The sequence below is a fragment of the Pseudorca crassidens genome, chromosome 12 (assembly GCF_039906515.1).
Source record: "Pseudorca crassidens isolate mPseCra1 chromosome 12, mPseCra1.hap1, whole genome shotgun sequence".
Lineage (NCBI taxonomy): Eukaryota > Metazoa > Chordata > Mammalia > Artiodactyla > Delphinidae > Pseudorca > Pseudorca crassidens.
Window position 1 is genome coordinate 24,614,629 of NC_090307.1, and position 13,601 is coordinate 24,628,229.

At 41.0% G+C, this 13,601-nt stretch overlaps 1 protein-coding gene across 4 annotated transcripts in view; it reads left to right on the plus strand.

Moving 5' to 3' along the window:
• Positions 1 to 13,601, plus strand: part of DYM (dymeclin) — a 373,371-nt gene that overhangs the window by 61,506 nt on the left and 298,264 nt on the right. For all 4 annotated transcript variants that reach the window (XM_067699139.1, XM_067699137.1, XM_067699140.1 and 1 more), the window contains exon 6: positions 11,189 to 11,261. In XM_067699139.1, coding sequence (XP_067555240.1) covers positions 11,189 to 11,261 — 73 coding nt within the window. The remainder of the gene's footprint in view (positions 1 to 11,188; positions 11,262 to 13,601) is intronic.

Below are 13,601 nucleotides of genomic sequence, written 5' to 3' on the forward strand. Positions count from 1 at the left end.
ATCCCACATGCCGCGGAGCGGCTGGGCCCGTGAGCCATGGCCGCTGAGCCTGCGCGTCCGGAGCCTGTGCTCCACAACGGGAGAGGCCACGACAGTGAGAGGCCCGCGTACCGCAAAAAAAAAAAAAAAAAAAAAAAAAAAATGAGCCGAGACACTTATAATTTTTTCTTTTTTCTCTTTTTTTAAATAAGGGTGCCGGTAAGATTGAGACTTTTCTTTATTTTGACTTCTATGTATATGGGAAATAAAAATAAAAATCACAAATATTCCTTTCAGGAAACAAATGTCAATTTAAATACCATTACTAGGCCAACACATTATTAAGGGAGACAACCAATCAGAATTACAGATTTTATAAATGTTAAAGGTTACTTTCATAGGACATAACAGTCTCTGAGTCTGGGTATCTCTGGGACTGTTTGATCAGAAATAATGTTTTTAAGTATAGTTTTATGATGCCAAAGTATATTGTCTTTTTCTGAAGATACAGGAAAAGTTTACTTTTTTCTCCTGATATTGCCAAAATTTTTTTTTTCCCCAGTAGTTAGGAGAGCCTATAGTTTTCAAGATCAACTGCTGGTGTTTCATTGCTTAGCATTAAAAGTTACAACTTGGAAAATAAAAGGGCGTAATGGGATTATTAACAATTCAAATACGGGGAATGCGGTTTTGCACCTACCCTTCCCCATTGCTTCTCTCTTCCTCAAGGCAAAGGCACTGTTGCTTCTGAGTTTCCTGGGTTCATTTTTCAAAACACACCTCTGCCTTCATCAGGCTTTCTCGCCCACCTAGAGCTTTATACATTGAATATGTTCAATTTACTATCTTGATAATCAGCCTTCTATATTTGTTAAATATATACTGATGTTTAAATGGTTAGAGCTTTTAATCAGGACTGTATCTTGTATGTGCTAGTTTTGTTAATGCTAGGCTTTGTTTTTGTGGTACCAATAGTGCCAAAACATAGTTCTGTTTAGTGAGTTGCATTCCTTTCCAGGAAGTTCTGTCAGCAAGAATGGAGTGAACGTTTATCCCCGTTGGGCCTGAGTGCATAGTCCAACCAGCATCTGCAAACCCAATACTTTGTTTTGCATTATGTCACAAAATTATGCAAATATTGTGCTTTATTTAACACAATGTCTTTTTAATTTTAATATAAAATCATTTTTTTCCATTACTTACCGTTGAGCAAATTGATGCACTTGAGAGATACACTGTGCTTATTTGGGGGCCAAACGTCTTGCCACAGTACCCTCTCTGTACCTGCACTCCCCGCTCACATCCAGGCTTGAGAAGCATGGTTTTGTTGTACATCCCAGGTAGCCTCATGTAGAGGCAGGACAAAAATGACACTCTTCAACCATGGCCACTTTATCAAGATGGTCGTCTCACTGAAAGAGCTGCCTGTGAGGTTTGGTAATTGGTGATTTTGTGTGCTGACAGGCTGTCCTGTTCCTTTATCCGGTTGGCAATTCAGGATTTTATACATGCTCTTTTGTTCTTTTCATTTGCAGCTGAGCTGCTGTTTGTCCACCAGCTTAAGTCCAGTGAACATCTCCTTAAGATTAAAGACTACTGTTTTTGGCATGTGTAATTATTTTCATCGTAGCCTTAGGTTGTTAGTTTGAGATTTCTACTTCTTATCACTAGTATAAGTCCTTTTTTATATTTTCTGTCAACGTCTTTTTACAGTTTGTAAAAGTGTGATAAAATTAAATGATTGCACAGATACTGTTGAATGGTAAAAAATGGAACCTCACTCTGAAAACATCCATTTGTTAGCCAGTATATGAATATCTGACTTAGGTGTGTAAAAGACTGTTCAGGGATAGGTAAGATACAGTGGTAAGGGTTGTTTGAAGGTTGAATTGACAAAAGTAGAGGGCCATCTGCAAACAATTGAGCAAATCAACCAAGGCATTTTAGGATTGTTGGGTTACTACAGCATACTGAATTTTTTGTTTATCCCAACTCACTGTAATACTGCCATGATCAGATAGATATTGCTGCCTTATTCAGTGAAGCCATCTTTACGAGGGTAGTATGACTCTTAGTCTGCTCTCAGTTTGTAATTGAAATTTGTGAGGATTTCATATTTGAACATTTTCCTGTAGGCTATGTATGATGTGGTAGTAGATTGTTTGCTAGAGAGAATTTGTATCGTTATGCAAACATAGCTCTTTCCACTATTCCATGCCTTCGAGAATAGTCGAGGGGACAAAGCCAGCCCTAGGCAAAACTGTGAAGTACTACAAAATTGTTTGCATTCCCTTTGCCTTCAATGCAAGTTTTCCTTTCCTCTATCTTGGTATTATGTCCTATTTTTGCTGATATAATAACTGATATTTATTTTACATTTTTTATGCATAAAGCCAATCTTTTAAGTCCTTAGGGGCGTAAATCTGTTGCTGGCTTCTGCAGACACTTATGGTAGCTTGTTTCCTTATGTCTTTGATGGTGCTGACTGTGAGCTTTTATTTGTTTGATCTTAACCTGAGGCCCCAAATAAGGGTAGGATTTGCATTTGCTTCTAAAGGGATCCAGGGGCTGCGCCCTAGGCCACTTCAGTTTCCTTCAGCAGTTCTTGGCTTAAGGTGGCTCTCAGGTTCAGCTTCCCAGTGGCAAGTCTGAAGACTTAGTCTCCCAGTAGCTGGCCTCATCCTCAGGGACACCCTACCCTTAGAGTTTGCTTATTGTTCAGTGTTTTACTCTGGATTCAAGCCATGGTTTGTTTGCTTGTAGCGGTGGTTCTTTTTGGTTATGGTGCTGGGGTCCTTGTAGATTTCCTTTACTTTGTGGAAGCCCATCAGTGCACTAAAGAGTGTATTTTAACCAAGAACTCGTTGTTTTGTACAGGAGGGCCCTTTGGAGTAACTGCTCCACAATACTGCTGCCAGTTATAGTTTCTTTACAGATATTTCTAATTTTTTAAATGAGGGAAGATACCTTAGGAGATTGAGAGACTGAAGATAAAAGCAAAAAAAAAAAAAAAAGATGGGCGAGAAGCAGTAAAAAGGTCCAGGGAAGTAAGAGGCACTAGGATCTGGAGCACAGAGAGGGAACACAGGTTTGCTCTGGAAGAACGTGCCGCCTGTGTCCCAGAAGGGGCAGGTGAGGAGGAGGGGGAGGAGGAAGGGCACCTGCCGAGAGCTGGGCGGAGCAAGATGTGTGGGCCTGAGGAGCTTGGGAACCAGTTAGCACAGCTTTGTGCAGAGTAGAAAGGGACTAGGCACGGGCTTCCCTGGTGGCGCAGTGGTTGAGAGTCCACCTGCCGGTGCAGGGGACGCGGGTTCGTGCCCCAGTCCGGGAAGATCCCACATGCCGCGGAGCGGCTGGGCCCGTGAGCCATGGCCGCTGAACCTGCGCGTCTGGAGCCTGTGCTCCGCAACGGGAGAGGCCACAACAGTGAGAGGCTTGCGTACTGCAAAAAGAAAAAAAAAGAGACTAGGCACTTGTCAAGTCCAGGTAAAAGGCTTGCTTGACTACGTTAATAGTTCAACATATATTTATTTTTAAAAATCATTGATTTTGTAGGACTTGCTCTCAAGCATAGTAGATTAAACATACATGATCATCTTTGCTTTCTCCTGAAACCCCGATGAAAGATCAGTAAAGGGATTTTTAATAAGTTATGAATTTATTAGGTTAAAGAGAAAGAGAGGGGGACACAATTTTTTTTTTTTTTAAGTCTATTGAATTTGTTACAATACTCCTTCTGTTTTATGTTTTGTTTTTTTGGCTGTGAGGCATGTGGGATCTTAGCTCCCCAATCAGGGATCGAACCCGCACCCCCTGCGTTGGAAGGCAAAGTCTGAACCACTGGACCGCCAGGGAAGTCTCCACAATATTAGTAACATTTTGCAAGTTGGAAAACTGAGTAATGCTGAATTAAACTGACCAGTGAAAGCTAGGAGCTAAATGCCTTCAGGGTTGGAGAACTTCAGAGAAAAGCCAGTTCTTGCTGCAGAATCCCGGAGATGCTTAGGAATTGGAAGTGCCAGGTGTCTCTGAAGGCAGACAACCAGGGGGATTGATGGAAAGATATCTCCCCTGTCATGTACAGTCATGGGACCGCCCCTTCCCCAGTTTAGTACTAAAATCTGCTCTCTGTAGAGGCTGGACCGATGGGGCCTCCCTCAGTGAGCTCTTGGGCACAGTGGAGGCAGTGGTGTACCGAGAATAGGGTTAAGAGAAAAGGCTACAAAGTGGAAGAGTGAGGCATCTTGACTTGGCTTCTGGAATGCTGGCACTGGGGTTTTACCCACCCCACTTTCTTTCCTGCCAGAAGACGAGCGGATACTCTTCTGGAGAAAATGAACCCAAAACAGGGAAAGACTTATAGAAACGGACATTTAGATGCCCCTCGATGAAGCAGCTCACAGCCCACCTGTGGGAACCACCGCGTGGCAGGCTGTGCCATTTGTCTCCCTCTAGCTGGTAGATGGGGAGTCAGGGATCCCATACAGGTGAGAAAACTTATAATTTGTGAGAGACCAAAACAAACAGAAGAAAAAAATTACATGAGATGGAAATTTATGGGGAAAAAAATCCTTAATCACACCTCTTCAACACAACCAATTTCCTTTTTATTCCCCCCTGGCTTAAAACCTTTTCGAAACTGTTTGGAATTACCTTCCCAGTCCGTGGTGTATTTGTTTTACTAAATGCAGTGGAGGTAAATCTCTCTCCTTTGAAAGTAGCTTTGATTTTTTCTGACGGCCGAGGTGCTTTGGCTCCCATGATGGCAGGGCTTTACTGCTCTTTCCTCCGCCTGAGCTGGTCCCTAGGGCCTGGGGCCGCTGTTGCTCAGCAGGTGAACCAGAAATTGTATTGTGGGGGGAGGTGAGTGATTTTGGTTTTATTTTTGTCTTAATATAAAACTTAATAGTTTAATCTCATTAGTTATAGATAAATAATGCAAACCCCCCCCAAAAAACTCCACGATAGTTGAACAATGTGACTCAGAGAAAAAAGAAAGCGCAGATTTATTCTTTCAAAATATTTAGCATATAAGATTTGTAATCTGACTTTGCAGAAGAATAAAGTGCTTCTAGGGACTCCTGACTTGTTCTTTGGTTATTTAATAGGTGATAGTGTGATTCGTGATATTTCTTTCTCTCCCCTTCTTTCTTTTATGTAATCAGTGGAACAAAATGAATTAAATTTTACTAATTGGCACATTTTATAATGAAACCTCATAGAGTATATTATCCTTGAGGGTAATTAGAAACATTTCTGTTCGACTGCAGTAATAGCAGTTGACCAAAATTATTGCAGATTTTATTGGAATGGTTGTGCGACACAGGTTTATAAATATTGTAATGCATGGAAATGTAGACCAGTTTTATTTTTAGAAAAGACTGAATCCATTTGCTTTTCCTTAATTAATTAATGGAGGCATATTTGATTTTGCTAATTAGACATTTAAATATGATTTTTAATACGTTAGAATAATCCCAGTATTAGCTTCACAGTTAAAATAGACAGTAACCTAGACTCTGTCATGTTTTTTCTGAGTAGAAGTTTATAGTAAGTATAATCTAGCTATGTGTCTTCATCTTAAGGAAGTCTTTTGCTCTGAACTTTCAGGCACTCTTTGCAGTGTAGCTCTGTTAATTCTTAAGTTTTAAGTACCTGTATTAGCACAGTATTGGGCAGCATTGAGAAACTGACAGTTTGACTTTCTGAATGCAAGGAAAACAATGATTAGCTCTGTCTTTTAATATTCCTTCTAATAACTACGTGTAACCTGATTTAATTGACCCATATGTTTCTTTTTTCTGGCTGCTGCTTTGTTTTCCTTCAGTGCTGTTTTTTCCCCTTCCTCGAATGAGTGCTTAAAAAATTTTTCTTTTCTCTCTCTTCCCCACCCCTCCTCCCCCCAACTCTGATGGAAGGCGTTTGGTTATGACAGTATTTTATTATCTCTGGTTGTCTCCCTAGGGCCAAAATAAGAGAGTTGAATCTTAGTCCGTGATTCTGAATGGGTGCCGAGCAGAAAGCACTAACAGGGACTGGCCACAGCTTAGTTTCAGGTGTAGATTTATTAGAGCTGTGAGGGACCATAAATCTTGTCTTTCTTTCTCTTTCTTTGCACCTTTCTCTGCTGACGCTCATAGGGACCCGGGAAGTAGCATTTGGGCTTTAAAATGGGAGAACCTCAGGGATAGGGGTGGGATTTCAGTGACGTTGATCGGCAAACTATTCGTAATAAGAGTCTGTATTTATTAGTTGTTTGAGATTATTTGTAAATTGGATATTTAAGTCAAGAACTTGAGTATGTGTTGATGAATGTGTAGGCGAATGTGTAGGCTGTCACCTTGACGTGTAAAGTAATATGTGGTATTTATAATAGTTATTATAGTGGTATTTATAGTGGTATTTATAATAATAAAGTAATATGTGGTAAAGTAATATGTGGTATTACCAATATGTGGTATTTCCAATCCAAATGCCCCCTAACGGGGCTCAGAGTACTCACTTACCAGGGATTTGTGTTTAGGGTCTTCAGTGAAACATGGATTGGTTGACTGGATTTTTTCCGAGCTTGTAGAAACAGGTCTTTATAGAAGTAATTTGTAAGGTTTTTTTTTTTTCTCCTTTGGAAGTCTGAATTTGGTTAAATCTGAATTCTGCCACTTACTCTAAGTAAGCTAACCTCTCTGAGCCTTGATTTCCCATCTGTAAAGTGATGATGATCATACCTGCTCCTTAAGGGTTATTGTTAAGATTAATGTGAGCTAGAGAGAATGGAATGCTCATGATTTAAAATATTAAAATATTTAACTGGAGATATAGAGGCAGTTAAAAACCCTTTAAGAGATTAAAAAAACAGCTCTAGGTTATAAAAGTTCACAACACAGTAAACACGCTGAATCTCTGCAAATTTCTTTACTCAAAGAACATCAGTTTACTTTGTCATGAACCTGCAAATTTCAAGGACTTTTAAGATTCTCTTTCCTGTGAGAAATGCCTGAATAATTTTTGGCAGGTGAGTTTTATATTTACTTGTTTTTATTGAAACTAAGGAAGATATTTGGCCTCACATGAAAGCTAAGTGATATAAATGCTGCTTGGAAACTAATGCAATATGAGTGACTTGCTTAATGTAAAACCTGCTAAGCAGTCACTCTTCACTTGCTGTGAAATTATTTGCTTCTAGATTAGCCCCAGAAATAAGAATATAGTATTATGCAAGAATGTTTTTGCTTTAGTAAATGGAAGTTGTCAGAGATTTCACCTGGAATTTGCTTATTCTTGCCTTTAGTTTTGTTAGAACTTTGGCCTTGAAATGCTACTCTTTACTTGAAATGGATTTATCATTATTTTCATTAGTATTGTATTACATTGATAACGAAGTATTGTATTACATTGATAACGAAGCTGTGTATGTACTCCTTAATTAACTAGCTGTAAACTTGGCTGAGGTCATGATGTGAATGGCACATGGAACCAAAGAGAGGATCCTTGTCGCCATTTTAAGATTTGAAAATTAGATGTGTTTATACCCCGGAAGGAAAAAAATCCAATCAAGCACCATCTGTGTGTCCTGAGTACTTGTTCCCTCACCATCTGTAATTAAAACACTTGTGCTGGGGACTTCCCTGGTGGTCCAGTTAAGGTCCGGTTAAGAATCCGTCTTGCAATGCAGGGGACGCTGGTTCGATCCTTGATCGGGAACTAAAATTCCACATACTGTGGGATCTACTGAGTATGTAGAACGCGCGTGCCACAACTACTGAGCCTGCGCACCACAACTAGAGAGCCCATGTGCCACAAGTACAGAGCCCTTGTGCTCTGGAGCCTGCGTGCCACAACTAGAGAGAAGCCCATGTGCCACAACTAGAGAAAAGCCTGCGCATCGCAACGAAAGATCCCACATGCCGCAGCTAAGACCTGACGCAGCCAAATAAATAAGTATTAAAAAAAAAACCTTGTGCTGGCTGCTTGGCTGAACCAGGGGTGTATTATTAAACTGGCTAATTTATTTGGTCTAAAATGTTCTTTAGGGAATCAGTGAGTGACTTTAAATGTTCTTGCTGGGTCTGGGTCACCACATTCTCTGGGGTAAGCCAAGGAATGACAGTTCAGCAAATAAGTATTATGTATTATATGCCAACAAACCAACTTGTTGGAACCGGTTGTTAACTCGTTTGGGTTATGTTGGACAGCTTTTTTTTTTTTTTAAGATGTATTTATTATTTATTTATTTATTTTAGGCTGCGTCGGGTCTTAGTTGTGGCACGTGGGATCTTTTATTGTTGCGGTGCGCGGGCTCTTTGTTGTGGTGTGCGGGCGTCTCTCTAGTGGTGGTGTGTGGGTTTTCTCTTCTCTGGTTGTGGCGCACACGTTCCAGAGCGTGAGGGCTCTGTAGTTTGCGGCACGTGAGCTCTAGTTGAGGTGCGAGAGCTCGGTAGTTGTGGCACACGGGCTTTAGTTGCCCGGCGGCATGTGGGATCTTAATTCCCTGACCAGGGATCGAACCCGCGTCCCCTGCATTGTAAGGTGATCCTGTTGGACAGCTTTGGCAGAGAGAGATTTAGTTATATCTTGTCCTGACTTTCTTCACTAGTTGAGCTATAAGCCTACCACTTCTAGAATGAGATTTAATGTGGTTATTGAACTTGATTCTTGCTGTGTATTCTTTTTAGCATTGATTCGTGTCTTCAGCGTGAAGGAGTAATCTCTTCGAGCTTTGTACTGACCTCTCAGAGGGCTACTGTGCCAGTTCTATTTTTGGCAAGGGAGGAAGGAATTTCTTCATACTTTCTAATGATACCAGGTGATACTGTGGTCTAGAAAAACAGAATTGCTAAACTTCGTTTTGAGATTCCAAGTGCTTTGATGTTTTGGAAGTAACCACTAGATTTGGACTTACATGCCTGTGTTCACTTCAGTGAACACGTATTGAGTGTGTATCATGTGCCAAGTTCTTTGTCAGTCATCACCCTGAAGAAGGACAAAGTCTAATAGGGGCCAGCTTTACATGTAGTCAGAAACTAAGATAGTGCAACCAACATTTATAATAACAGACAGATGCACAAGGCATAGATGCTGTGTAGATGATTATTTTTATTCAGGGTGAGGCAAGAGAGTTGGATTTTATGGAGGAGATGAAGACTGAGGATGGTTCAGGTAGATAAAGTTGGGCTTTAAAAAAAAAAAAACAAAATCAGGTTTTTTGGGCATTCCAGGAAGAGAGAATGTAATTGTAGGAGGCATGATACGGCATGTATTAGGCAGCTTGGCACTGCAGGAATATAAATCACGAAGGGAGTAATGGCGGGAGATAAAGATAGAAAGGGATTCAGGGCTTGTATCTTGCAGGGTCTGACATACTGTAGTTTGGGGCTTTGAGTTTTTTCTGATGTGTAGTAATCAGCTTAAAGCAATTGACAAGATCTAAGCCAGGAGAATGAAAGGATGGAATTTAGTTAGCTCCCTCTGATAGCGATCTGGGGTTTGGATTGGAGAGGAGTAAAATTAGAGGTAGGAATACTAGTTAAGAAGGTTTAAAGAAGTTCCAGAATGAGTTTTAATTTAGTAAATTTGTTTAAAATGATGACATAATGAACGAAAGAATGACAAGGAGTTAAGGAAAGAGGAAATATCAGAGGGGCAGACTGTGTAATTGAGAGGACCTAGAGACTGATTGGTTATAAAAAGATGAGTAGGAGAGAATCATCTGGGTTTGGGGCTTGGGTTACTGATGTAGTCACCAAAAAGGACAATAAAGAATAAAGAACTGGATTTGAATTGTTGGGAAAGAGGAGTTCAGTTTTGAGTGTGTTGAGGTTGAGGTACCAGTGAAGTATCTAGGTGGAGGTGGCCGGGAGGTAAGTAGATATAAAAATATGACGTGCAGTGGAGAGGCTGAGAGGAAAACCATAGACTTAGGAATCACCAGCGTGTAAGTGATGGTTGATGAAGGGAGAACACAGGGAGTGAGACATGAAGAGAAGAAACCCGGTGGTGGAATTCTGGGGGAACATGTCAACGTTGAAAGGCATTCTGAGGTAGCAGATACTGGGAATGAATAGGAAAAGTAGTAGGTTAGAAAGAAGGCATAGGGACTGAGAGAAGAAAGAACTTCATGAAGGAGTAGGTGTCAGTAATGTCCAAAGCCAGGAGCCACATGAGATCCTGATTGGCTTTGGATGTTAGAAGGTCACTTGGCTTAGAGACGTTTGGGACAGAGGAGCATTTCTATTGGAACAGTAATTTGTAACCTACCTTCGCTGCTTACTTATTCTGTGACTTGGGAAAGTCTTTGGCTCTTTGTCTTTGGCTCTTTGTAAAGAGGTGGTTGGCCTCTTAGCGGGTTTCATTCTGTGATTGGTGGGGCTCCATGGGTTCAGAGAAGGCACTTTGAGGCTCATCAAGGAGATCAAGGGTCAGGTCAGATATTCGTTCGGGGAGAAGGTGCAGATAGTCTAGTCCTGATTCAAACAGAGTGGCTGGAGCAGCTTGAATTTGTATCTATTTTATCTATTTGACTTTAGTATCAGATTTTATTTGAAAAAACATAGTGCGGTATAAGAAACTTGAAAACTGCTTGCCTACAGAAGCCATAGTTAACCTTCAAGCATTAAAAGAGATAGAATAAATAGCTGGTGATCTAAATTCCTCTACTAGGGCTTCCCTGGTGGCGCAATGGTTGAGAGTCCGCCTGCTGATGCAGGGGACACGGGTTCGTGCCCCGGTACGGGAAGATCCCACATGCTGTGGAGCGGCTGGGCCCGTGAGCCATGGCCGCTGGGCCTGTGCGTCCGGAGCCTGTGCTCCGCAACGGGAGAGGCCACAGCAGTGAGAGGCCCACGTACCACAAAAAAAAAAAAAAAAAAAAAAAAATCCTCTACTAGATGAAGATTATAATAGATGCTGACTTGCTTCATGACATAGATTTTATTCAGAGGTCAACATTAGTGTTCGAGTTTCTGTAATAATAATTATTCTTATTTTCATTAGGAATGAAAACTAAACTTCTGAATAACTGAATTCTAGGGACTTCCCTGGTGGTCTACTGGTTAAGACTCTGTGCTTCCACTGCAGGGGGCCCAGGTTCGATCCTGGGTTGGGGAGCTGCATGCCACATGGCGTGGCCAAAAAAAAAAAAAAACAAATTATGAGCTGAACAAGCGAATTCTGTTTTACACTTTGTTCAAAAACGTTTTATGTGTCTTACCAGGTTCTGACTCAGAAGATCTTTTGGAAGAATTGCTGTGCTGTTTGATGCAGTTAATCACTGATATTCCACTCTTGTAAGTTCTGGCTAAGCCAGGATTAGTTTTATCTTCTTTGTATATTGAAGATGGTAATTGATCATGTTGAAGAGTTTGTGGGTTGTGGTGTAGTACTTTCATGTATGCTTTTTATGTATGCCTCCGTGTACATCCATGGGCTTCTTCTATCTCTCTTGCCTAATATTTAGACTCTGACGACCTGTCATCAACACAAGAATTTTATGTTGTTGAGGGGAAAATAAGCTCTTTAGCAATACTGAGCATATGATAGGCACAGAATTAATCTCTGTAAACAAGGGTTTGAGAGGGAAACAGTTAAATCTAGTATATATGTGGTAGATGCAGGTAGTTTTCCACCCGTTATTTGTTCTCCCCTTCTTCCTTGCTTCCTGATTTTATTGCTATATCTGGCCTTTTTTGGAGAGGTCAGATTTCCATTTCTAGCCTTTCTTGAAGCTATGTGTGGTCAGTGAGATGTGGGGGGGAAGTCCTCAAATGAAACTTATGGGTGCAGCTCTTTAAGGGGACCTGACTCATCTAGGAGGCATACGTATATTTTTGTTTGTGATAGCCCACTTTCCTGCTTTCTGGAATGTGGACAGGGTCTCTTTAGAGTTGTGTTGAACATCTTGGCACCAAGAGCTAAGAGACTCAGAGAAAATTCTGCTTCGATGTCATTGAGCTGCTGAACCAAAGTCATCAACTACTACACCTCCTCCCCCTACCCCATACCCCACCCTTGGAATTCTCATGTGAGGAAACTAGACCCTTATTTGTTTACACTGTTACAACTAGATTTCTGTCACTACAGCTGAATGCAGTCTCTGTGTGATTCAAAATGTCTGTTACTTTTAAAGCAGTTACTCTCAACCTTTTTTTCTTAATTGCCTCTCTGAAGTCCTAATGAAATTTGAATACTCCAGATACACTGAATATCTGTGTATTGTGCTATGGCCTTTTTGAGGGCCACACATCATTATAATATCTATGAAGTTTTTCACCTCTTAAGAACGAATTTTCACCCTCTTGAGGGTGATCTCGACCCCCGCATCGAGAATGCATATTTTATTTTATTTATTTTTTAATTTTTGGCCACACTGCACAGCATGCGGGATCTGAGTTCCCCGACCAGGGATCAAACCCATGCCCCTTGCAGTGGGAGCTTGGAGTCCTAACCACTGGACCACCAGGGAATTCCCGAGAATGCATATTTTAAAGGAATTATTTTTTGAAATAAAAAAGTAGATTTTTAAGATTTATCATCACAGAATCTCAGTCTATGTGGGGATATCGTTGGAAATGTGCCACTTGCCTGTGGCCCAAAAAGGAAAGACAGGTATTTGTGAGAAAACATGCTCCTGGCCTCTGTTGTGCACAAGTGCAGCATCCAAAATTGTAATATAGATTTAGGAATGAGAGCCACCAAAGCCTGTTGTGACTTGGTCTGGTGACGTGCAGCCTGGAAGGTAGGGCTGAGACAACTGAGGAATCACTGACAGGGACGGGCACGGGAAAAGTGTCCCAGGCAAGTTGAACTCTTGTGACAGACACAGCTCTTTGCATGCCTGGTATCCTTTCTCCCCTTCCTCTCCAATATTTTTGGGGGCAGGGTGTGCCCAGCTTAGTTTTCAGGCACTTTGGGAACTAAATATGGCTCTGTGACACAGTTTGAGCCAATTACACGTAAGCAGAAGTCATGAACTTGCAGAGCATGTACCTTCAGCCCGTTGCCCTTGGACCTTCTCTTCCTTCCTGGATGTGGAGGCAGTGTTTGGGCCATGTTGAAACTATGAAGATGGGCGCCACACACGAAGAACAGTGTCCCAGCAGTGTGGGATACTGATAAAGTTATAGAACCATTACACCAACCCTAGATGGCTTATCTTTGGATTTCTCCTTATGTGAAAAGAGCAAACAGTTATTTTGGTTAAGCCACTGTGGCTATTAGCTTTCTGTTACTTATGGTCAGATGTGGGAAGGGGAACACATATATTGCCTGCTATTTGCATATCACAGTATGTGTGGTGCTTCATGTGTTCCTGATTTAATTTTAAAAGTAGCACTACCTCTATTACATTTGTTGTTACCAAATACCAGCAATTTTGTATATATCCTGAATGAGTGCCTTTTGTTGTTGTTGTTGTTGATAAAATGTCATGGTAAAGTTAAGGGGGATGGAAATGATAAATCCCTTTAGATAGTAAATAAGCTGTGAGTGAATACAGTAAATAGACCAGCCACTTAAACACTCTTGGGGAGGAAGCAGTGTTGTAATAAATCGAACATTTTAGTGTTTTATGTGTTTATACTTTTTAAATGAACTGAAAATGCACAGACAACCAGATGTCTTGTATTATG